The 27,148-nt window shown below is 31.9% G+C and overlaps 2 protein-coding genes across 8 annotated transcripts in view; one reads left to right on the forward strand and one right to left on the reverse strand.

Moving 5' to 3' along the window:
- Positions 1-2,828: 2,828 nt before the first annotated feature.
- LOC141460741 (uncharacterized) lies at positions 2,829-18,624 on the forward strand. Of its 2 annotated transcripts, none has more exons than XM_074141024.1 (5): positions 2,829-2,994; positions 11,007-11,240; positions 12,626-12,709; positions 12,835-12,889; positions 14,958-18,624. In XM_074141024.1, the coding sequence occupies exons 1-5, from the start codon at positions 2,992-2,994 to the stop codon at positions 15,524-15,526; spliced, it is 945 nt and encodes a 314-aa protein (XP_073997125.1). In that variant the 5' UTR covers positions 2,829-2,991; the 3' UTR covers positions 15,527-18,624. The 2 variants fall into 2 exon arrangements, with proteins under 2 accessions (XP_073997125.1, XP_073997123.1); XM_074141022.1 differs by lacking the exon at positions 2,829-2,994 and adding an exon at positions 10,145-10,274.
- A 382-nt stretch (positions 18,625-19,006) lies between these two features.
- LOC141460742 (uncharacterized) overlaps positions 19,007-27,148 on the reverse strand; it is a 50,684-nt gene continuing 42,542 nt past the window's right edge. For all 6 annotated transcript variants that reach the window (XM_074141025.1, XM_074141028.1, XM_074141026.1 and 3 more), the window contains 2 exons: positions 23,038-23,151; positions 19,007-21,888 (listed from right to left, as the gene is read on the reverse strand). In XM_074141025.1, the coding sequence (XP_073997126.1) occupies positions 21,682-21,888; positions 23,038-23,151 (321 nt within the window). In that variant the 3' untranslated portion in view covers positions 19,007-21,681. The remainder of the gene's footprint in view (positions 21,889-23,037; positions 23,152-27,148) is intronic.

Consider the following 27,148-nt stretch of genomic DNA (forward strand, 5'->3'; position numbering starts at 1 on the left):
GGGAGCCAAGTCTGGAGAATAGGGGGGATGTGAAACGAGTTGGAACCCTATTTCCATTAATTTTGCGACCACAACTGCTGGGGTGTGAGCTGGTGCGTTATCGTGATGGAAAAGGACTTATTTGTGGGCCAATCGTGGGCGTTTTTCTTGCAGCTCGGTTTTCAAACGGTCCAATAACCATGTATAATATGCACCTGTAATAGTTTTACCCTTTTCCAGATAGTCGATGAGGATTATTCCTTGCGAATCCCAAAAGACAGTCGCCATAATCTTTCCGGCCGAAGGAACGGTCTTCGCCTTTTTTGGCGCAGATTCCCCCCTTGGTAACCCATTGTTTAGATTGTTCTTTGGTCTCAGGAGTGTAGTGATGTATCCATGTTTCATCCACAGTGACGAAACGACGCTTAAAGTCCTGCGGATTCTTTTAGAACAGTTGCAAACCGTCCTTGTAATACTTCACACGATTTCGTTTTTGGTCAAGCGTGAGCAATCGCGGCACCCATCTTGCGGATAGCTTTGTCATGTCCAAATGTTGATGCAAAATATTATGTACCCGTTCATTCGAGATGCCCACAGCACTAGCAATCTCACGCACCTTCACTCTTCTGTCATCCATCACCATATCATGGATTTTATCAATGATTTCTGGAGTAGTAACCTCAACAGGGCGTCCAGTACGTTCAGCGTCACTTGTGCCCATATGGCCACTCCGAAAATTTTGAAACCACTTATAAACTGTTCTAATCGAAGGTGCAGAGTCACCATAATGTTTATCAAGCTTCTCTTTAGTCTCCTGAGACTTTTGCCTTTCATAAAGTAGTGTTTAATCAACACACGAAATTCTTTTTCGTCCATTTTTTGAAAATCACTCGACTTCCTCGATTCAAACGAATGCCAAACACAAAGAAATAGACCGATCTGGCTGAAACTTGGTGTGTGTTCTTCCAAGAGATGCTACTAACTAAACATAACCTCGATACGCGCCAGTGGTGCTATCTCTCTGACTTTGCACGGACTTTTCAAACGACCCTCGTATATTTCATTCCTTTTGGGAGTTAAATTTTGATCATTTTTAAAGAGTGGATTTATCATCTCTCTCTTCTTTTTGCCCAATCATTTACTAGCTTATTTACCAGGGCGTTTGAGGTTCTTTTTTTGTTTACCAGTTTGTTGAAAATATTTGAACAGCTACATAGTTGTGACCTAAATACTTACAGGTCTCTGCCATACCAGAGAGATATGGCATCTCATATCACTAGCAAGCCCGTATCATAAATAAACAAGTGATATATTTTTAGAAAAACAAAAAATTGATTGATTTTGCACTGCACTCTGTCAAGTACTAAAGCAAACAAAATATTTATTTAAACGAATTAACCTATATTAAGTTTTATCTTTTACTGTGCCAATTTTTCGGGAATTAGGGTTCTTTAAACATTAATGTTTTGAGGAAATTAACCAAAGAAAACTGTGAAGTGCGATTTCCTACTTGAAGGAAACTCTTATACACGGAAGAAAATTATGCACCAACACAGAAAGGAAGCAACAAAGAACTTGGTTGAGATTTTCTTTTTCTAAAATGACCTCAAGATTTTTCTACTGGGTGCATTGTCTTTCCCAAGCGTTCCAAGCAGACTCTTTCTTTGATTTTTCTTCAGCAAGCTTCTGGGCTACCAACCAAAGGGTTTCAATTGATATTGGGGATGAAAAGTTTATAATTTTAACTTAGTAAACATATATGAAGATGCAAATCGAGCGAGAACACTTATTCTATCACATTCTAAAAAGGCGAAGAAGCTCAGTATTCTCCTACCAACTGGAGCATTCGTGAAAATGTGCTTGAGTTTTGGAATGCTCGCTCGCTTGGGGGTACTTGAACGTTATAACAGATGATCGCCCAACCTAACGTTTGGAAGAGCATTTATAGTCAACAGTTAATTCAATTACTTTGATGTACTCGAAACAGGGCACCAAAATGTTCTTTAGACTTGTTCCCCAAGTTTTTTATTATTATTATTAAAATACAATTTTATTTTAATCGTTTGAAGTCCCCCTGAGTTCGATTTATGTACGTGTGATAAACAGTTAGCAATCGACATATTACAATCGAAAGTACCTGTAATGATTTTTTTTTCTTCACCCACTTTTTTTGAAATATTTGAAAACTGTTTCAACGATTTCCTTTAAACGTTGTACCTACATAGTAGCATGCTTGAAGATCCTAGGTAAATTCGATTAAGGTCACTTCTGTATGAGGAGGTAGGGGTATGCTTCCCTCTAATGTGCTATTATAGTAAAGCTTTTTTTTTTTTTTAAAAAAAAAACTTATTTTTTTCTTTTCTAAAATTCTTCATTATTCTTCACTCGATTTTATTTTAAATATTTTTGATGTAAGAATTGGTTTTAAGGAGAATATGTAAGAGGAAGTTACTTTTAGTATAAACGACGAGTTCGAAAGAGCATGCACAGAAGGAACGTTCTTAGAACAACTACAAGAATACGGTGTACACCAAACGAACATGAGATACAGTTTAAGCTCGTGTTCTAGGCACTGGTTCAATTGGAGTAAAAGTATATAAGGATCTTTTTAGTAAAAAAACTTTCGGCGGTTTCAAGAAGGGGTAAAAATGTATACTGCAGTAAGAAGAGCAAGACTGCCCATGTGACTGACTGCACACACCAGAATGAGTTGTTCCTTAATTATTTCAAGCTCTAAATCCTTCAGCTAGTGGGGAAATAAAAAATAAATAAAAAAGCGAGCGTGTTGTTTTCGCTTGAGTATTTCTGCCAATACCACGTGACCGATACAGCTTCCCCACCCCTAACGGCTGACTCTACATTTAGAGGACATGCTGAAGGCAACGGCACCGCACACTCCAATCCTCGAATCTCGTATCAGTCACAGTTCGGAGTTATTACCTGCAGCCAGTCTTATACCATGTGCACATAATTTCCTTTTGAACAACACTTGAAATCTACACATTAATAAATATGGTAAGTTTCATCATACTATGTAATAACTTATAAGTTTTTACTCAAAAGTTTTAGCCAAGATAAGAGTGTGTAGGTATTATTACAGTTTATTACAACATTTATCTATTGTTAATTGTTTACTGATAAGGATTTTATTTTTTAAAAATTAGTACTATTACAGAGAATAGAATGGGTTTACTGAATGTATACCTTATGTGGATTAATTTCTTGTATAAACAAATACAAAACATCGTCAAAATAAAACGAGGAGTGTCTTATGAATTAACGACCTTTTGAACACGTACAGCCTACGCTTTGTTTACATATATTTTGTTATAACTTTTGTAAAAAAGAAAAGAAAACGTAGACATTTCATCAGTTTTAAATTGATTTTAAATTTGCTTGAAATATGTGAGTTAGTCTTTATATCAACAAAATATTTGAAAAAGTTAAAATTCATGGGAAGTTAAAGCTTTGTATTTCAATTTTCGTTCATAATCTATCATAAGGAACATCATGACTAATCTTTAGGTTATGGTTGAGCGAGTTTATTACAGATCACTTTGGGCTTCCCAGTATTGTGGTATTTCTGGAAATGTTACGGCTTCGCAGCACTATAACTTACAAATTGTTTGATAAAAATTCCGTGTTTACTGAAAATTCAAAATTAATAACTACAAGAGGGGAAGATAGTAGATCCGCTTTTTTTTTTTATTTCTGTCATGGGTTTCTGACTTCCGTCATGAAGAGAAAGAAGGAACCGGCCTATTATCTGGCTCTTTTAAGATTGGTGAGCAAAAGCGACTGGTCCTTTAAAAAAAGCGATGTTTATCCCACTAGAGTCTTCACGTTAAGCTTCTTCTTTGCATAGGTTAAAGTGATAAACTTAGAGACACCTATGCAGGAGAAGGAGGGAATGGACTTCCCTGTTTTTATCGGCAGCTTAAAACTAGATACTCTGGCATATTAAGAAAATCAAAGGAAATCATGTCGCAAAAAAAAAGGGTTAAAATCTTAGACCTAGTAAAAAAAAAGGAGGGCTTGATCTACTAGACCAGGGGTCCCCAAACTACGGCCCGCGGGCCACATGCGGCCCCCTGAGGACATTTATCCGGCCGACTTCCGGAAGGGGCATCTCTTTCATTGGTGGTCAGTGAGAGGAGCACTATATGTGGCGCGGTGCCGCAAAGCGCTGCGTCACCGGCTCCGAAAACAGTGTAAAATAACAACCAGAAGTAGGAAGAAAGACAAAGCACTATAACTAAACCGGACATTGACCATCTCATTAGCCAAAAAGCTGGTCCATAATTTCCACAGAAATACTGGGCAGTTTGTTGATTTAAATTTACTTGTTCTTTATTTGAAATATTCTATTTGTTCCCGTTTTGTTTGCTTTTTTTTTTTACTTTAAAAAAGTTTGTTTTATAGTCCGGCCCTCCAACGGTCTGAGGGACAGTGAACTCTGGCCCCCTGTGTAAAAAGTTGGGGGACCCCTGTACTAGGACCCTTCAGGGGAAGTCTTTGTGGCTGCAATGGGGAAAGAGGACCCCGCCCCCTGTTTTAATCAATAAATAAAATTTCAAACTACAAGAAGTGCAATAAATGAAAACCATGTGAATGCTTCCTACACAGATTTAATATTGTAAATTATTATTAAATTTTATCCGGAGAAAACTGTGCACACAATAACGGATAACAGATTAAGGAAAATTGAACAGTTCAGTTCAAGGTCTAAAAATTAATGCAGTTTCTCTTGGGACTTTATGTAAATACTTTTCTTTGAATTCCCCACGTTTATGCCATCATAGTTAGTATTTTTATTATTATATATTAATGCTTCGTTTTTCTATGAATAGATATGTGCCAGCATTAAGTTAAATTATTCAAACTAGAGGAAAAATGCTTCAAAATGTATCCTCTCATAGATGATTAATAATAAAAATGATAAAAATAATAAATGATAAGTAATAAAAAAATATGTTATCAATAAACAAAAAACTACGATATGGCATGTGAATATTTTACACGAAATCTGGTGTGAAAATTCACTCGACTTTCCCTTATTGTCGACATGGTTAAATTACAAATCTACATTATACAGTTAGTACTTTATAATTACTACATTATATTTTTGGTAAAGAAGTACATTGACATTGAAATCACCTTAGAGGAAAGCAAACTTCCGGAAAAGCCCCTAAAAGGAATCTACCTTAAATAAAAGTTATGAAACTACGTGAGGGTAATCCACAGAACGAGGTTTTTAGAGAAAATCACTGAAACCATTTTCAAGAAAACCTCCAAAAAAATCCAATCTGTAAAGTGGTACTTCCACTCTGAGAGATTTTGAACCCTCAAAGTTGCAGTCGCGAAAGAGAGAGAGAGAGAGAGAGAGAGAAAGAGAGAGAATCGAAATAAGTTTTCCGCCTTCTTTGTGATTTTTCTTTTTTGTTTAAAAGCTTTTTACTCAGACTTTTTTTACTTTTGTACGAAAAAGTTAAAAATTGATTAAGATTTCTGACTTACCAATCACATTGCTACAACGCCAAAAATTTCTTCGGAGAAGCTTAGTTCTCTTTATTCTCTTATAAATTCTTTTAAAAACTATCATTATCTAAGCAATTTATAACTCTTCATCTGATTACCAAATCCCATTTGAACTAGCCACTGTAATCACAAAAAAAGGACAAGATAAATAATACATAAACTCTGTCCGGTAGGACTATACTAAATATATTTTGAACAGCTGATGCTCAAGGATAAATTTCTGCATAAAATATATTTTTAGTTCAAAGCCATGGGGATAGAAAATGAGAGAATCTATTTATATCGTTATTTATTTACACCTGCATAATTAATTCAGATAATAATTTCCTACGAAAATTAAAAAGTATATCCGTTTAGAAAATGAGTAACTTGTATTTGGCTACCTACCTGACAAAGGATGGCTATTGGTGGAAATAAAAGGTGAAATTAAAAAATTTAAGCCTTGTGACCGTACACAAAAAGAAAATTTGAATACAATAATTTTGTTTTTATAACTCAGGAGTATGTCAAAATGGATATTACAAAAAAAATACAAGTAAAGGAAAAAAAAATTATTTGTAAGTACATGGATTAATCCATTACTTCATGCAGTTGTCATCATTCATTTGGCTAGAGAGTAAAATGTACTAGTTTTACAAGGGGGTTCAACCAATATAGACTTATGGAGCCGAATTGTGGGGCCCCACCAAACCTTCCAACACTCAACCTACACATACAATCCTTCTAGTCCAATATCCTTTGTAGAATTTTAAACGCATCTTATAATGTTTCCAATTGAACCGTCTAACATTACCTTAAGTCAAAAAAAAGTATTCCACACCCGATTCCTGAATTTCCGTCTCAATCTAACAGATCACCCGTACCCTCTATTTTAATCTTTATCCAAACATATTAAAAGAAAATAGAAAGAATCAAGTATTTCAATATTGTTCTGCTAAAGATAACACTTACACTTTTAAGAAATTAGTAGTGAATAAGAAAAGAGCTAAATTGTACTTCTTTTTCGTCGACCCTGTTAACAGTTAAATCACATTTTTTAAAACTCGTTAATGCAATAAGAAATTTGAAAGAGGATATCTTAAGTGCCCTTTGACTTACAAGAATACTAGCTTTGTCCAACAAATCATCTCTCTGTTTAATCAATTAACGCTGACTTGGATGATGGAAGCATAAAAGTAGGAAACGTTTAAATTGAATTGCTCCATACACTGATTTGGATTTGTTGTTGTCTTTGTTAGTTACACTTCAAAGAATGGTCAATTTTTTAAAAAAATAAGCACAGCACAGACTGAAAATTAAAAATAAATTTAGTGAAATAAATATTTATCTTTTTTTATCAACACTTTAAGCATTTTGATATTGAATATGTAAAAATTATATGTGGATTAATTTTATAAACAATGAGATCTTACCTTACTCTTTGAAATCCCTAGTTTGTACTGGAAAATCGATCGATAAACTGGAAATGCCACAATTACTGAACTGATTTTCTTGAAATAAGCTCAAATGATTTCCTTTAAACATGCTGTAATTGCTAACATGGTCTATTAGCTTTTATATGGAACATTTTCCCCAGGAAAATTTATTTATGATCATTTTTATTCATTTATTTAAGATAATTGGTGTGGGCAGGCTTACCTCTAAAGTTAAATTCCATGGAATTGTTACGTAGATGTATTGTCATTAAGGCAATTAGTGAGAATTACAAATATTGCGAAAAGTCTCTGTTTGTAGTAAATGGTTTTTGATCGAAAATGTGAATCACTAACGTCTTCTTTATAACTTTCATATAGCTTCCTCAGCTGAAGATTATCGCTTTTCTTTGAAAATCTATTTACGAAGATTGACTTTAAGTAGGATACTAACAATAAAATTTGAAGAAAATTAAAAAAAAAATTATCAACTTAGAAACGATTTTATCAGAAATTGAATAAAAAAACGTTCAATTTTAAATAGGCTTTCAATGTAGAAATAGCAATAAAATTAATCATTTAATTAATTAACTATTATTCACCTTGTTGTCACATTGTAAACATTTTCTATACATTATTGAATTTAATTGAAAGATTATTACTTTATGCGTCATACCATGAGAAGATGATATTGTTATAAATCAATTAAAAAACAAAATTAATTAAAATGGTTCGCTAAAATCAATTGATAAATGACACTAGTAATCTTAATATGAGACAAATTAATTCTTCATTTAATTTAGTTGAAAATTTTAATAGTAAGGACACACTTAAATTATTTACAAGGTAATGTAACCTTTTGGGAAGAAGGTTTTCGTTGGGCAATCTATCTAATCTAACCGCTATAAATTACAAGCGACATAACAACCAATAATAGCAAGAAAGGTGACTAACAAAATTCCTATTTAAAAGATAAAAGTTGACTAAAAATTAATAAAAACTGACTAAAATTGATAAAAATTATCGGCCTTCGGAAGGGGTCTTACTCTATTCCATTTTTTCTTCCCATCTTTTGAAGTGAATAATTATCATCTGCGTAATACTTCTCATAGCGTTATCTCTTCATGTAGGCTTTCCTTTTTCTGCCATTCTTCCCGATTTCCATTTTTGTTTACTAGTTTTCCGGAGATCTTGTTTGACATCATTAAGACATCTAATTCTAGGTTTTTTCCTTGCATCTGTGGTCTTCACAGTTGCGTACTTTTTTTTTTAAAAGATCTTTTCTTTCATCAGATCGGCATGCTGAAGCCATCGCATATTTCTTTTCTTGATAAACCAAGAGATTTCCTTCAACCTGGAAGAGTGATAGAAATCCTTGGTTCGCATTATCCATTCTTCGATTTACCGCACTGTAGACCTCTTCTTTCCTAGGTCGCTAGAATCCTTTTACACTCTTTTTTTTATCCAAAAGAGTAATAAAGAGACTGGAGAAGTGGTTAGACTTTCTTCTAGGGATACTTTTTAGGGTAATGTACGGCACCAAAGCTTATTTACTATTAAGGATGGTTAGATGTAACGCTATAATTTTGAAGAAAATTCTTCAACTGCGATTACTACTTGATTGAATAGATTTTTTTTCACTTTCTGAGATTTTCTACAGCAGGAAGAACAAGTGTTGATTATACATTTACACTTAAGCAGCTGCTGCAAAAAAGCGAAGCATGTAGAGATGGTCTTTGTGGATCTTGACCTAGCATACGACAGTGTATCTCGTGTCCTCCTTTTCGAAGCTCTTAAAATAGGAATAGGCGAGCCTCTTAAGTATTTTAAAATCAAAATAGATAGATGTAGAGTCAAGGAAGGATTAGCCCTGTTAAAAGAATTTTCCACTAGTAAATGTCCAATGTCTCCAACTCTTTTCAAAATACACATTTATGTCGCTCTAAAAAAGTGGTAACACGTTACGCAACGGTGGGATATATATAAAAAAAAATCTTCAACTCTCTAGTCTGATGTTTGCAGATGACCAAGTGATAATTGCCCAAAATCAAGAGGAATGAAACATGTATTAAAAAAATGGGGTATAAAGGTAAATTTAACAAAAACTGAGTATGTTTTGACAACGAGCGGAAAAGACCTTTCTATTAAACAAAACAAATCCCAAGAATTGAGCTATTCAAATTCTTGGGCCCTGTCATCGTAAGGATGCATTTAGTAAATATGGCTTATTGCAATAGAAATGTAAGCGCAAAAAAGAGCAATCGGTATATTGAACTCCGTATTATGAAGCGGCAATATTCTAAGTAGTGCCGAAACAAAAGAATTATATTGTATTATAATTATGTATAGTAGTAGTTTAGGCAGAGTACATGTCGCCAAGACTTGGACCTTAAATAAGGCTTCAAGAAAAAAAGCTTCTAGCCACCGAGATAGATAACTTGAGAAGGGCAGCACGAATATCAAGGCTTAAAAGAATAAGGACTGAAGAATTTGAAAAAAGCGAACGTTCCAAAGAAAAATGGGCCGCAGAAGGTGGAGAAAAAGAAACTTAAGATGTTAAAGGCCATATAAAAAAGAATGGAATATGGAAGAATGGCTGATTGCATCCTAGATTGGGAAGCCGAAAGATGGATAGACGGCTTCCGTGAAAGCCTCTTCAGTTATGGACTGAGAGAAGAGAAAATCCAGGATAGAAATTGAAAGAAATATTTAGTTGTGGAAAACCTCGATATTAAGGAATTCCTAAAAAAAAATAAAAATAAATTAATAAGTCCTCAGTTTCTTCTGAGTATTCAACACCTTGAGCGTTATCTAGCAACTCTCGACTAATTGGTGAGTGTGGTTAGCATATATTTTACAAACCATTGCGAGCATACCCAGTTATTATAGGGAGTCAATGTCCCGCCACTCATGTAGGCTAGCGTATCATCTTAAAACAAGCATCGAAAATTTGCAGTAATCGAATAATTTTAGCAAAGAATAATTTTAATTGCAATTTTTTACAAACACTTATACAATTTTCCTACCGGACAGTTTTAATTTGCAAAATTATTACTTTTGCAATGTCATTATTTATTAATAACGTAGTATAAAAAAAAAAAAATATATATACATAATTATCTATCGCCATAAAAAAAATAATAAAACGAGAATTGTTCAACTTTTATGTCCCATTATTAATCTGTTAAAACCATATTGTTAATATATTGCCATAACTTAGTTAATTATTAATTGTGAGATGTTTTAAACATCCTTTAGAAATTATTTATCATTTATCTGCTGCAACAAGTACACCTTCTAAAAACTATCCATTTTAAAGTTAGGATAACAATGAGACTATTTATAGTAAGTGTTTATGGACTGTATCTTTCACTATAGTTATAAACTTTGAAAAGATCATTGCACTACAAATACATTTTGGCACTTTTACAATTTTTTTTTTATATTTTTTTAAACGAAAACAATTAGGTTATTCCAGTCAATTGTTTAAATTTTATCTAAAAATATTTCTCTACTGTTTCTATAGAGTCTATGTTGAGTGGGTAATACTTTTTAACACTTAATTTATGAGAGGAAATTATTTTATTTTGCAAATAGATAGAAACCAAATATTCAATCATTCATCATTAAATCTTCGAAACTTAAGGCTGTCAATGTTAACATTTGGCAAATTAGGTTCCGTTTGGAAACTTCCACTTTTTGGAAAATTATATGTTTAATCACGAAACAGTTAAGCCTGACTCTTTTTCTATATGTAGCGTACAAATTTCAAGTCTTTGATTAACGCTTATAGGAAAAGCTTTCTGTAGGGTACCGGAAACTATTTCTCGATACAGATTAGTTTCTAAAAACTACTTTTTTTCAAACTTTCTGGTGACTTTAAACCGTGTATTTTCCATATAAGCAGAACATTGAAACCTTAAAGTCGCAAAGCTTTCTTTTACCTGGAAGTTGTAAGTGTACGTAAAAAGTAGCCAAATAGATAATAGATCATTTTAAGAACTTTCCAAGTTTATTCAAAAATTATTATTAATCTTGTTTTTTCTTTTTTTTTTTTTTGTATTTATCTGATTTCAGGTGCCAGATTGGTTTAAGTCAATAAGTTTGCACACAGCAACGTTGTTGCTGATCCTCTATTCAGTGCATGCTTTGGATGATCCAAAATTGTGTTTCCATGGGAATGTCACAGTATTCAATGCACTCACGCACAAAGTGCTAGTTGCACCCGATAAATGTTTTCCTACACCAGTTTTAGAACGAAATCAACTTAGTACCAAGCCATTGCTACATATTTCTAACACATTTCCTAAGGTAAATATTATTGATTTTTTTTTTAATCTAAATTAATAAAGTTAGGATGTTTGGCGAATGTTAAAATACAAACTGCTACGGTTTGGCTGGGACCAAGAATTACTAGATTTTCTTAAATATTACCTAGTAAATTCTCTGTTCCTGAAAAAGGGCAACAGAGACGCTGGAAACGTAGATCATTTAAGAAATATGTGTTCTTTTTAGCTCCAGCCAACAATCGTTGCAGTTTTGTAAAAATAGAAATGAAACTTAGGAAACGCATTGGCTTGGAAACTGCTTCAGCTCTCCATTATTGAAGGGGCAATTAAGAGTTATCTCAGAATCAGGTAAGAAGAAGAATGGTCAAAAGTTTCGTTTCTGAGGAATGTCCATGTTCAAATTGAGCATAAGTTAAAAGCAAGGAAATCAATGGCTAGTGACAAAATAAATGGATTAAAACTGTTCCGGTAGGACAGTTATATAAAAATCTGGATATTACCTGTGATTTCAAGGGGGCTGTTTTATGACAAAGAAATTAAAAAGTAGATAATTAGAGAATTTCAAAAGTAATGTACAGAAACGGGAGGGTATCTCCATAGTAAAAGTTTTTCAAGTGTGATTAGGACCGCACTGCTATTAAATATCTATTGATTTTATATATCGTACGTAATATCAGATTTTATACACTTCACTTATCTTACACCACAAACTGATTGATCTAATTCTGATGGCTGATTAATGACCAGTCAGGGATAAAATAGTCATGAATAAAATCAAAGGTAAAAAGGTTTACTGGGAGAACTACGTACCTTTCTCCCTAAGTAGGATACAGATCGTAGTTTTAGAGGTGTGTTGCCAGTCTTGAGTGATCAGCCATTTACAGAAATATAAAGAAAAAAGAAAGTACAAAGTTCTTGAGCGTTAGAATTGTGATCAAAATCAGGTCCTATTTAACAATTTGGGAATTTTTGGGAACGAAAAGTGGTGCAGGCTGGTCCAATTTTGGAGATGATTAGCGAAAACTGGTGAGAAGGCAGATCTTACACGGATTGAGTGCCAAATAACAATAATATCACGTAGGCAACTAATATTTAACAAAAAGTTTCGCAAGTTTGAAGAACTACGTGAATCGAGGCAAGAGAAGATCATGCAAGTCTTCTCATTTTTTTTTAATAGTGGTTAATCCATTTCAAATATTCAAGTAAAAAAAAAAAGATTAAAATGCACTTATACAAAAAATCTGGATATTACCTTAATGAGAAATGATTATCAGCTGTAAGGCTTATCGCTGTTAAAAGCTTGTTAAAATATTTAATGAGATATTCATTTCTTTTTGATTGTGCAGAAAACGTTTTTGCATTCAGGTTTTATCTTTTTTTCATTAAACTTAACTGTGACTATTACAGCAATCCAAATATGTTGCCCTGATGGTTGAATTCAACTCTACCTTCGATAAATATGATATATACTGGATGGAGCCCAATTTAACTGTAAGTAAAAGCAATAGATAATTATTTTGAAAATGACTAATGTAATTCATAAAAATGTAATCATGATAAAAATGATTAATTATCTATGTATCTCATTATCTAATTAATAATTTATTACATTTTAGGTAAAAAGTCAACAATTTTTGGAACAAAATACAAGCATTCCAAGGGATATAAGAAGTAAGTTGTGCTTACATTGTCTATATTTTTCCAATTTTCTCTTACCAAGAGGAAGTCTTGTAATATTGTAGATCTTAGAGTTTGTACGTTCACCGGAAATTAGACGTCTTGATAGCCCGTGATTATATATTTAAAAAAAAAAAAAAATCGTGTTTGAATACTTACAAGACTCTCTGATACTTCCAGGAGATCTTACAAAGAAATTACTGAGGCACTCCGCCTATCAAGGCCATCAGTGCCTACTAAGTCAAACCCAAGTCATTAGGTTGATTAGGGCTTAATATTCAGTCCCTATGATCAACTTTAACAAGCTCACACTAATACTAACAAAGGCCAGAGCAAATATCGTCATGTGGAACCAAGAAGGCGTGCGAAATTTCTCGAGTTTAGATTCTAGTTTATTTTTCTTGGGTCAGAAACACTTCTGCTGTAGCGTATCAGTTGTCTATGATGAATCACTCTTTAATTCCTAGGTTCGCAGCAACTCCGAGATGTTGTAAAAAAAAACAAATACTGGCCAAAGATAAGCGAAGTAGTTTTTATCTTAGGCCCCTTGCCAAAATTTGAAACCTTCCTTAATGAGGGGGTTCGAGTGGCTCCAAAAGTTAGCGGGAAGGTTAGATTACTTGCTTTGTTGATTTACATATTATCTTTTTAATAGTTCATGATTTGAACGGTTTTAAATTTTAAAAATTGCTTCCTGAATTTACGATTTAGAGATTACCCATAGACAAACTTATTTATGCACAAAAAATTTTTAAACACTTTTTACAAAACATTTTTGGGGTTCAGGGGCCCTTGAATAGAATATTTCTAGTGAAAATTCAAAATGGATAATTCCACACGATCGAAATCTTTCATCTTACATAGATCAATCAGAAAAAGGGAAAAATTATAAAAGAAAATCATTTAAAATTAAGAGAAATACTTTAAATTATTGCAAAGAATAAAAGTAAAGAGTGTGAACTGTAATGTACATATTTTTAAGACAAGAAACTGTTATTTTTTTTCAAGCTAAGTTTAAATTACAATACTAACATAAGCTTCATGAATATTCAATGTAATTATCAGGAATGTGTGGTCTTTTTGAAGAGATATCGTTAGTTCGTGGATCCGTCAACTTGCCTAATGAATATGCATTTACACAGATACAATAAATACCATGACTAAAAAGCGGAAACGAATTTGTTTCTAACTTTCTTTTACTTTATTAAATAAGAGTAGATCTAGTAATCGGGCAGATTTTAAATTTTCACTGAAAATATCGCTTACAAATAAAAAATCTCCAAAAAGTGAACAACTTTTGATTAAAGACATAATTTCTGTAGAAGAATTTTCTTTCAACTCGGAATTTTTCCTTTGATAATAGTACATAAGAAATAGGATTCCATATCCCTGGAAAAATGAAAAATTAAAGGATAAAGTAATGCATACTTAAAAGGGCTTTATATACGTCCAACTACCAAATTAAGTGTCGTGGACAGAAGTGACTAGCAAACATACTTTATTTTTAACTATGAAATAAAATCCAAGACCTACACTGGAGAAATCCAACCCGGGGTCGCCTCTAACCGCTCGGCTATTTCGTGACGCCTAATTCTTGTATAAGTTCCTTGACAACTTTCAGTTAACAAGATCAGGCATAAAGGATGATTTAAACACAAAATTTCGATAAATCAACACGTACCAACAAGTTCGATTAATATTTTCTTTTCAACTCGTAATTTAAGCCATACAGGAACGTTCGTTTTTTAATGATTTTTTTTTCTACTTTTCTTTTTGTCTCTCTAATTTCCTTTCTCTCACAACTATTCTAAATACTCTAACTTGTGCCTGTAAACAATGTTTTAATAAGATATTAAATTTAATTATTTATTTGTCAAATGAGGACATAAAATTGCGCATTTTCATAATATTCCTTTTGCCGAAAGAAAGAGAAAATCACAATCATCACAAACAAGAACTGGTCAATCATATTTTCTAAGCAAAGTTAACTTAAAAATAACATTATTTTTCATAACAATCTACGTACACTAAACTTAAGTTTTCTTTTTGTTATGTTTTGTAGAAATGATTGAGTACAGACAACCAAAACAATCTGCACTAAATGTGACCTATTTTATACTAGTCTATCGTCAAACAGCAGTACCAGTGGAATTACCAAAACATGGACCATTCAAACCGCAGAACTGGGCAATCGGTTCTGGACTGACGTTAGTCGGCCGAGCGTCTTTCATAGTGCGATCGAATCTACCAGTACCATCTGTTCATCAACCTTTACCTCTGGCTCCCATACCCCCACAAATATATCCTCAGCAACCACATCCTGGCATTGTCAATACCATACAAAATAACTCATTTGCACGTAACTATACTAACCATACTTATCCAGGACCTGCCCCTGTTCCTTATTATCCTGTACCTCCTCACAATCCACCACCTCAACCAAATCCTTACTATCCGCCACCTCAACCAAATCCTTACAATCCTCCACCATATCATCCACCAAATCAATTCTATCCACCTTCAAATGTTCCTTCCAAACAAAAGGGTAAAAAAGGAGCAGCTGTTGACCTACAAGCTGCCACTTCGCTTATAACTATTATGGCGTTCCTATCTTTTGTACTTAACCTGTAAATGATTTTTTTATTGTCTACTAATTGTAACGTACAATATCTACTTGTGATAATAGTAAAGGTGATGAAGAAATTTGAATGATCTAAACAAAATTATCAGTTTTTGGGCAAAGTGCCTCTATTTAATTAGGTTGTGTATTTTTTTTTGTTTCTTTTACTTTATACAAACATTTTATTAGATATTTTTAAATTATTCGTAAATATCTAGATATTTTTTAATTATGATTTTAGAAAAACCATGTTTTTTGGCATGCTTGGCATTTTTTTTTTATTTAGAGAGATAAGTCTTGGAATGGTTTCGAAAGTTGCTTAGCATTGGCCAAGATAAGCTACCACATATTTGATTTTACTATTCACTGATGTTTCGCATTTTTAATTTCTACAAATGTTACAGATAATTTTAAATGTGTACAGTACATACCTAAATCAAAAGTTAAAATAGATCAATTTCTTTGCCAAATCATTCCAATGTTTGCTTTCTAAGCTTCTGAACAATTTCAAAGGTCTCATAATCAAGTACGGCGTTCCGATAAGGTGGGTTTCCCTGGGAAGAAGTTATAGTTACCCTTTAAATCCTGTAACAACACGAAAAAAAGTTTTAATACGAAGTCTTCTTTTAGTGATTCGAAAGCCGCAGTGATAATGATAACTTAAACTTCAAAATTTTTTAGGCTATTTCGAGATCACATGTAGTGTAGGACTGAGAAAACCCGATATTTTAAAGTCTTAAACCTGTATAAAGTATTCTTCTCATCCTATCTGAACACTTGCTGATGCCAAGTGACTTTCAGTCTACCTCTGGATTAATCCGTGTTAGAGTTTGAAAAATTACTTTTACGGCACATATCAAATAATTTTGTTCAGTGAATCGCTTCTCACATTGAATGGGGAACGCATACATCTTTTAAACCGGTAATTTTAAAGGTTAATCCGTGGAATTTGCGTAAAAATGCCCTTTTCGGATTAATATTACTCACAGAGTTCTCTAAGCCATCTTCAAAACTAATTCATGTTATCAAACCTCCAGAAATCATCTTTAAAATGTGTTATCAATATTTATGCCATGTAGTTTCCGACCAGTTTTTGCAATTCTGGTGCCCACTGAGTTGATAGAATCTTCCAGCCTCATAAAATGAACCTAATAAAAAGATAATTCATTAAAATTTAAGAGTAAATAACGAATTATGCTACTAATTGCAACATAGGAAAATATATGCTTAAAAAAAAAAATACTCTGCTTCTACACAGCTTTATGCTACGGTTGAATTCATCTAAAAGTCAATTTTTCACAGATCCAAGTGATTTTTACTAAAATGTAAACGATAAATACCTGAGATTGAAAATTTATTCAACATTTTAGACCTTCTTAAAGAATAGTTTTCCTAATAGTGAAGTTGAACTCTTAAATTCGAAGCAATTATTAAACGAACATCAACTCCATACGCTGACTTTGAGGGATCGCATCTCGCATTGCAGTATCTTTATTCATTTTTATTTTTTTAATTTTTAGGTATAACCATTTTCAAGAGATCATCAAATGATGGACTTACTATCTAATGGTTAAAAGTTTTTAAAATCACTTGGTTCACTAATTCTTAGTTCACTCAACAGATTTTCATGAGTGTACTTACTTTCTTTTTTCAAACCATTCCTTCCTCCACCTGGGTTTCTTTCTCTTCAATTGCCAAACAACTTGTCTTGTTATTCCACATGTTGATTATAGAAGTGTCAGCCGTGAACTAAATTATCATACAAGAAATTGACGTGAATTTTGATCGTCTAGGGGCCACTTAATTATGAAATAAATTTATAATTGAATTATTTTTTATCCGGCTTTTGTTTATAAAACATTCCATTATTTTATGCCAACCAAGTTTTAATGTATGGTTACAAGTATTCTATAAAGATTTCTGTATTATATTATGTAAAGATGTGTTATTGTACTTATAACTAAATGAATGTTATGCCATGTGTAGGGCGTAGACCAATTTCTTGGTATGGTGGTTTCTATTTCCGCAGTACAAATTGAAAAATGTTTAAATAAAAGTTTTTTCAACTTCTTGGCGGAAGTATACTTCTTTCATTTTAATTATCAGCTGGTTTTCTTCATTCAGTAAGTCTTGACCAAAAAAAAGACATGCATGACGATAACTTACCGTAAGTCCCACTAGTCTTGACAGCATTTCTTCCTGTAGTAGTTTTCCATTTTTTGTTCTTAAGTTTTCTTACTAGCAAACTAATTCTTTTTCATACCAGTCTAATAGGATATGTCTTTTTTTCTATTGGCTTAGCTGAATCATATCTCTTGACTGGTACATTCACGGAGTAGGTTTTCTGTTAAAAATTCATTCTAATTAAAAGTAGTAAAGTGAATTATGTAATTAATTAAAAGAAGTTAAATGCTTTTATAAATTATCAACAAGTAATGATTGCTAGCTAAAGTAAATTCTGCTAAGATACTACTTCGATACTTCTCATTTTCAATTAATTAATGCCGACGGACATTGTTCTAAATTAGACTTCATTTTATTTTTAAATCTATATAAATGCTTTCAAGACTTACTTACATGTGGTAATGCTAGATTAATTTTGCAGCTCAACTATTCGAAAAAAAACTTTTGTAAAGAATGTAATTAGTAGAAGTTCCCACATAGTTCCTCAAGACACCGACGATTGAAGAGCAAAACCATTCTCAATAATCCTACTTGAAAGAGGCCACCAAAGGGGGAAAATAAAAATCTCTTCTTAAGTACTTAACTTCTCTTTTATGGCTCAGGATTAGCTCATTGATGTAGGTTGCTTGGATTCAAATACTGCCTAATGGTAGGCGATTTTCTCGGAGACAAACAGAAAGAAGATTTTGGACATCAATGCTCACAAATCCTGACTCCTTATTTGTTTTTCCTGCCTTCAAAACAAACTTAAAAAAATGCCTAACTTTAGTGCCATTTAAAATTGTTATTGTATAGTAAATATGTATGTATTGAATAATATCTGTCTGTTTTTTTTTTTTTCCAAAGAAAGTATACTTTGTACTATATTTACAAAATTCTATTGTAATTTTGTAGTTACGTAAATAAACTCAATTTTAAAAGCTTTTTTATTTTGTATTATTAGGTTATTTATTAATGAATCCAAATCTGAGGATGTGATACGAAGTACTAGGATTGATTTTCATTACTTTTTTTTCAAGTACAACATTAATACTTGAAGATACGTGTCACCTGAGTGTTGCTCTTTCTTTAAAAATGCAGAAAGATTATAAATGCAATAGTTTTTCTCCTTTATGCGTTTAAAACATTCGAACATGATAATCGATCGTCTATTACATTTTAATCAATTAAAATGACAGGTTATTATAACAGTATTGTGTGAGAGAAGGTTACACTTTAGTTTGCGATCAAGTTAAAAAAATAAATAAATAATGAAAGATACAAAACGTAAACGGAAGGTGTAATTTACGAAGAACAAAACATAATGTGAAACTATTTTTTTTTTTTTAATTACACGGTTTTGATACACAATTTTCTTAAAGCGTATTTTTACAAAGATTAAGAATCAGTATTACTGAAAATTTATTAAAGATAATAAATACTCTTTAGAGAAAAGTCAACCCACCGCTTAAAATGAAACATTTTTAAAGTTCTTCTTAACTCGATACATATGCATTTCATCTTTTTTACCTGCAAAGTTTGGAATAGTAAGAGTATTTCTAATCTTGAAGCTTAGGTAATTAAACAAATTTCCGAGACTTGTTCTTGTTTAAAAATGGATAAAACATTTCACTAGGACATCAAGGACACATAATAAGCGCCTCGAAAAATCATCTCATCTCATTAGAAAACTTATTTTAATCTTTAAACAATACATAAATGGAGAATATCATAAGCAACTACCCGAAAGAGGACGGTTACCCCCAAGTATACGTTAATTCATCTGATGTTAACATTTATTACTCATCCAAATAATGTTATCTGAAAAAAAAAAAAAAAAAAAAACTAGTTCTTATTCTTTATGAAACCAGTTCATTACGAAACAAAAAAGTGGCACTACAACAATAACTGTAATATACAATTTATAAAAATAATTACATATATGAGCAGGTAAATAATATAATACGTGTATATATAAATAAAATAACGTATCGTTCACCAAATAAATTATAAAAATATGTTGCCTTTTGAAGGCTACATTGTTAAACGTTATAAAAAACATTACTTTTCGTTAACCAAAACCCTTAGCATGTAGTAGGAAAATCAATTCTTTTATTTCTTGGATCTTTCCCTACGAAACAGGGACATAAAACAATCCGTAAATTATTGATTTAATGAAGAGGTTAATATATTAAGACTTGTTTAAGATTCCAGAAAGCAACTAAAATCCAGGCTTGAGTGATATTCTCGATATTTATCGTCGCTTAATTAACTATTTTAAAGGTTTCTTTAGTGGAGTTGGTTACTTTAATCAAAATAAAATTAATATCTACGCTTCAAATTTAGTAAAAAAAAAAGTAGGCGTAGTTTATAGACCTAAAACCCAAAACATATTTTTTTAAAAAAAACATTGCTTTTATCAGCGGTTTATTGCAATTTTTCGGGCATAAAAGAATATTCTCCGAAACGCAACTTATAATAGCACGCGTTCTGTGAATAAATAAAGTTCAAATTTTGCACGAACTACAACAAAGGCTAAGATACTCTCTTAGCCTCTTACGCTTGCGCTGTTCTCTACTTTCTTGTAACAGGTGTTTAACTTTCTCTTACTAGGTTAGTAGATTTCAAAATTAAGTTTTCACTTCCCATTATTAAGGTCTTTTGAGAAGGAAAAATGGAAAATAGTTTTTGTGAGTTTTTGTGTTTACAAATAAAGAAAATTTAAATGAAGCTGAAAGTTAACATTGCAATTTACCCCATCAGTGGTCTGACTGTAACTATCGTAACCAATTGAGTGTGGGAATTTTTCACTATTTTTGTTTTTTCATTTTCTGGAAAACAGCTGTAACGGCTTTCTCCAACCAAGCTATGTATATCTTCAGTATAAGTTACATTATACATTATTAAGGAGGATTAAACGAGATGCTGAAATTCCCTGTTTCACGAAAATGCCTCAATCATAAGTTATTGAGTACATTTCTCCATTTTTTAGGGAAATGTAGGGAAATTTCATGCTAGTCAAACAATAACTTTCAAAATAATATTAGTAGATTGTTTAATTGTAATGGACGCTTTTACAAACTGTAAAGATGTATGTTTCGTAATTTTGGGAATTTCAGTTGAAAAAAAACTGTGTTTACATCAGATTTTTTTTTGTTTAAAAAAGAATCACAGCCTTTAATCACAAAAAAAAGTTGTAAAGAAAAAAAAATTTATAACAAATACTTTTAGGAAACGAGAAGAGAAATTTCAAAGAACAGGTATTCCATCTCGTATTTCTACCAGTAATTCACCACAGTTCTATTAACTATATAAAATAATCGAATTACGCTATTCTGTATCTCAGATTTTAATTCTTACGCAATTCATTCTATAATAAAAATGAATTTTATAAATATGGTATAATGTTTTAATATCTAGGTAACATAATACACCGTAAATATATAAATATATTTTTAATATTTAATTAATTGATATGGGAACATTAATAATGAGTTAACATCTCCGTCAAATAATGGTAACGTAAAACCACAAATAGGTTTCTTTATTTTATGAAATTTGATGAAAACCGCTTACCTTGGGGACTTAAATTAAGGAACATCTTGGTTTTTTTTTTTTTTTTTAATGAAGTGCTAAGCAATTTTGAACCATTAATGAACCAAATGATTAATTTATGTTTGTTTCATAAAAAAAGGTAATAAATAATTCATAAAATACAAAAAATTAAGTTGATATGGCCACATTATTCTTGTTTTAGTACAATTTGTTGAGAAGTGAACAATCAAATAAGATAGATCGAAATTTTGGTTTGATCTGTTTCATAGTCGATTGTTACACATAGTCAAACCGTGTACTTACATCAAACTCAAGGGTTATTTTATAACTTGAAAGTTATTTTTGGAATTTCTTTTGAAATTCCAATATAACTAAAATTGGTAATTGAGTTTTAATTACCAATTTTGTACTAACACTGTTTTACTAAATTTTCTCCTCCCCCTCACCCCTAATTTAAGTAAAAATATCCTTGCTGATTATTAACATCATGTCTTCTGAATTGACTGGGTGCTTCTTCTACGACTGGATCAACAAAACTTGATTCAACTTGATCATCCGTATCTTGAGTCTCTCGTTTTACAGATTTAAATCCTAATGAACTTCTTAATATAGGTTTCAATCCACCAACCAATCTTGACAATCTTTCAGCTGTATTCTGAAAGATCAAAAAAGGAAAATGGAAATTAACATTGAATAGACATAAAAAAAAAAATTATTGATTTCTATGTGGATGAATTTTAATTTTAGGATTAAAACTTGTAAGAAACAAAGAATTTGGTCAGTATAGTTCTTTGAAGGAATTCACTACAATCTAAGAGATCGTATCCCCAAATACCCAACAGCCGAATCAGAACTCTTTCCTCGTACCAATACGAGTACTTATCCAGCGCTTCCTTGGTCAAACGCATTTCCTCCTTGGGCCAGCGATCTCCATATTACCATTCGCATTAGATGACTTTTTTTTTCCAGTCTCAACGGTGTACAGAAAATGGGGCCTCATGCTTTCTTTCCCCTCAAATTTCGATTTAAAGAATTCACTGGATCGTACAACTTCTCCACGTGAATTTGATTTCACTTGTTCCTGAAAGTGAACAGGCAGGTAATATCCAAGGTACTTGAATTCGTTACGAGCGTCCAGTCATCTATTTCTGGGGGAACATGAGGAGCCTGTATTTTTGTTTATGCTAAAAGTATCTCGTAAAGAACGTAGCAATGTTCTAAAACAGGATAATAATGGGTGCTTTCATTTTCTGTCAATATAAATGTTATTACCAAAACTGTTGCAACAGGTTTTTATTTTTTCAAGAGCTAGGCGTATCACTGTAGCATTTCACCAGTCCCCAATGACAAAACAAATCTGAAAGGATTCTAAGGAGGGAAGTTTTCCTCCAGTACTTGGTTATATCTCACGAGGTCTGAATCTTCTTGAAATAATGGCATTGCAGTCAGTGAGGAGTATTGGAGTTTCCTCCATCTCCCTAAAGAATTTGAAAGTACCATCGCGTTCTTGGACCAACTTCTTCTTGGAGCCTTCTGAAGCGACAATTTCCAGTGAGATAATCCATAAGTGACGACCACATGTTGCACTAGTGACGAAAAAACATCGATCGAAAAAAAAAAAATGATTTCGCTTTAAGCAATACTGGTACAATTCATTTAAAATGCAATGCGATTGTTTAAATCTAAACTATCGATACATTTTTTTTCCCTACTACTTCTGTAGAGGACACAATTAATGGACATTTTAAAGAATTTTAGAAGACGTACTTAAGGATTAAAGACAATTTGAACGAACCCCGTTTACCTGTATAACATCACCAACGACAGGTGCAGCTTTGTTTACCACATTGAAGCCACCGCTAATGAATTCATCTGGCACTTGCAGTGATATCTTGTCTGGATCAATAACCGGCAATTCCTGAAAAATATAATAAAATTATAGTAATAATAATTTAAATGGTTTATATATGTACATAGAATTCAGTTTAAATAAATTAAAAAATGTAAAGAGTAATATTTTTTTACTCACCTAACAGTTTATATATTATTTTTTTGCTTTCACATAAACAAAAAACCCCTAAAATATGCATGCGCCCGCCCAAGACGTCCTAAATTAAGGACCACCATTATCGAATCGAATCGAATATAAGCTGCATCATATTTTCATTCAAAAATTAAAAATTATAAAATACTTAGTTTGGAAATTTCTTAAAACTGGACGTGATGACTTCAACATTGAGTTAGGACGTGATGGGTTCTACGATTTTTTTTTTTTTTACCTCTTCATGCTTTTCCGTTGTTTTACGATAGACAATTTTTAAGTAGAAAGTCAAACCAGCAGCAGTACCTACTTCTGAAGATGAAAATGTGAAAATGGTTAGAATTTAAGAAAAACAAGCAATCTACGAGGGAAAAATTTACGTTGTTCTTCTTCTTTATTTTTTTGTTATCGCGACCGTCGTGAATATTGTAAACTTTTTCAAAACAATTAATTAGAATTTCATCCATCTCTAACTAAGGCAGTTAACTTATATTTTCCAAATGAAATCTATTCAATTTTTGTATTACAAAATACCTTAACTATGCGATTTTTTTTTTTTTTCAACTTAAATTCACAGATTAATTTAATTCACAGACCTGTTAGAATTCTCAAAAAAGCCACAACATGCAACACAGATATAATTTTCCAATGTGTATTTTTGGTTTTCTCTTTTTGCCTTGTTTATGTTATTTACAAACATTTATGTATTAATTTTCTTGTTCGTTCATGCAAATTCATTCAAAAAGAAGAAAAGCACATTCAAAAAAGAAGGTAGGAATTTTGAATAAATATACATAAAAGCAAAACCGACACAGAATTTTTTATTTTTAAAAAAATATTTATTTATTTATTTTTTTTAAATTTAATATTTACAACTAATTTTATGTCTTTATAAGTATAACAAAACAAAAATTTTAACAATAACTCCAAAAATAAATATAAAATTATGAACATATTTTATGTAGCAATAGTAATACATAATAAAAATTTTTGTTTTCTGATTCCCTCTTCTTTCTCAAGGGAAACCACAAGAAAGTTAAGAAATTTAAGAAACGGGATGAATTAAAGATAGTGGCAGACTATTAAAATAAATATATAAAAGTAAAAATACTTTATAAATATGGAAGTCTAGATAGAAATAGAGGAAAATAGATTTTACAAAATTAGTAATCGCTCGGATGCATACTATTCGTAATACTTTTCTCCGCTATACTTGTCGTTTGAAGCCCTAAATGCTTCATTTTAATGTGGACTAGCCAGCAAATTCTAAGTATACTGAATCCCCTTTCAGAAATCCTTACTTAGCAGAGGTTAATCCTAGATATTCAAGTGTGTTCCTGACAACAGTTTTTATTTACATTTGACAAATGTTTAAGGACAAATCAATGACTTTGATATGTAACGGAGTTGTGCTATATGAAGAGCTTGTTTTAATCAAGTCAAATTGAACTTACTGTTCTTATACGATATAGCACACTTCTGTTTCATACCAGCCACTGATGTGGGCAAACATTTAAATGGAAATACCGAGTTTTCACAGTTCCGGGCTTCGCAACCAAATTCTATCTTATCCAGATTAAAATTTTCCCTTGAATTTGCGAATTCAGTTCCATCATAACATCAACAGGCAGCAGGAAGGGGGCACCGTAGACTTTCTCTTTCGTTGCTGGGCTCTCTAATCAAAGTTCTTAAAACTTATTAGCTCTATAAGGGCTCCTGATCCCTAAATGAATAAAACAAGTACCTACCAACCATTCATTGGAGCCTCAATCAATATTCTGTGTACTGAACACAAGAAACTCTCTAAATTTACCTCTAAAAAAAAAAAAAATGTCCCGGATGTAGTGGCCACAACCCATTAGCAGGAAAACAACTAAAACCAAAACAAAACTTAATATTTATCTTCTTTGACTTGAGCATAAAATTACCACAAACACGGGAATTGCATACGTATTTTTGGCACATAGAAAGTTATAGTTTCAAATAAAGATATAGTTTCTCGACATAACTCAATTAAAAGGGACAAGTATTCAGGTTTAGAAGCTGTGATCCCCATTTTAGAACAATAGAAAGTGACGAAAAAACTATGAATGTGTTACTTTAAAATTTAAAATACGAAATTATTAAAATATGAAAAAAATAAGCTAACCCAGTTTTACAAGATTGGGTAATATAAAATACAATTATAAAATAATAATTATAATAATTTAATTGAAGCTTAAACCTTACAACGTAAACTTTCACCACTGCCAAATTACTTACAAAATATTTCGTAAACACTAAACAAATGTCTGAAAAACCGGTTAGTTAAATGATCAGTCTTAGATAGAATCAAGTCAAGCATTTTAAAAAATTAAACTTTTTTTTTTGTGAGAGAGGAATAAGAAAATGAAAATGTAGAATTAAAATCAGAAAAAAAAGGGAAGAAAATTAAGAAAATACTTATTTTGACAGTACAGCAGTCAAAAGAAGACGAAAATAATGTTAACGAGATTTAAAACAGTTAACTGAGCAAAGTTAGTACCAACTGTCACCGACAGATAGCATACGCTGTCTAGTTTCAATTCAACTAGTAACCTTTTATTAACCTCCCAATATTTATAAAGTATTTTGATTAACGGAAAGTCTCATTTTAAACAAACTGATTTCAGTCTTTAATTTATTTTAATTATGATAAAACAAAAATTGGCACAAAAGAATTGGTGGTTTAATAATGAATAAATGAGTATGGGTAGAGTGGTAATGAAAAGAAAAATAGCAACTAAATGTTGAGCTGGAGCTTGTGAAGTTGTATTGAAAAGATGAACTGATGATGTGCTTGCGAATTATTCACAAAATCATCTCCTGTACGGCTGTAAAAGAAATAATGAGTTACCATACAAGAAGAGTTCCCAGACACCATTTTTTTTGGTTTGTTTTCTTTTGTTTAAATATGTACGTGCAAGAAAGAAATAAAATTACAATAAAATTAAGGTGGAATAAAATAAAAAGCTTGTGTTAATCACTCATATGACTTTTCACTTTCAATTATTGTAGTTTTCATGTACTTAGAACTACAATTTTATAAAAATAATACTTTTTTTTCAGGCAAGCTTTACTTCCAAAACTACCAAATTTAGGTGTCGAGGACGGAGGCAACTTACAATAAATTACTTTTAATAACTATAAATAAAATCCAATTCCTAAACCTAGAACCCAGTACCACATACTTTTAGCCTTGCGAACTCGCCTCTACTGCATACTTTAGCCTTACGAACTCGCCTCCAATCACTCCGGCTAATGTAGCGCCTTATTAATTGCATATAGTTTGCACAAAAACGAACATTGCACTTGAAATTTGACCTACTTAGAGTAGCGCATAACATCTTCATCCATTCCCTAGAACTGTTATAAATAAAAATTTTCTAGGAAAATGATAAGTACTTAAGAATACAAGGTATTGGGGAAAAAAACCGCTTCCAAGGTAAATATCAGGGATTGGGCAGCTGGCTAACATATCCTCTCTGGGCCCAACAGATGGAGAAGAAATTACTATGACGGTTGAAGAAATTTAATACATTTAATGGGATTGAAAAAATAACTGCCATTTCAGTCTAGTAAAATTTATTTTGCCGAGCTTTCGACCTAGGGACTAGGTCATCTTCAGGGCTGTGGAACATATTTACAGTTTGTTAACAAAGATTCTATTGAAATGAATATATATAATAAAAACGTGTATAATATAAAATGTATAATAAAAACATATTAATTTCAATAGAATCATTGTTAACAATCTGTAAATATGTTCCACAGCCCTGAAGATGACCTAGTCCCTAGGTCGAAAGCTCGGCAAAATAAATTTTACTCGACTGAAATGGCAATTATTTTTTCAATC

Source organism: Rhodnius prolixus, unplaced genomic scaffold, assembly GCF_049639745.1.
Source record: "Rhodnius prolixus isolate KJV_2025 unplaced genomic scaffold, Rpr scaffold_6, whole genome shotgun sequence".
NCBI classification, from domain to species: domain Eukaryota; kingdom Metazoa; phylum Arthropoda; class Insecta; order Hemiptera; family Reduviidae; genus Rhodnius; species Rhodnius prolixus.

Coding starts and splice junctions, on each gene's coding strand:
- LOC141460741 (XM_074141022.1), top strand. Junction 12,710..12,834: donor GGATGGAGCCCAATTTAACT/GTAAGTAAAAGC, acceptor ATTACATTTTAG/GTAAAAAGTCAACAATTTTT. Junction 12,890..14,957: donor CATTCCAAGGGATATAAGAA/GTAAGTTGTGCT, acceptor TATGTTTTGTAG/AAATGATTGAGTACAGACAA.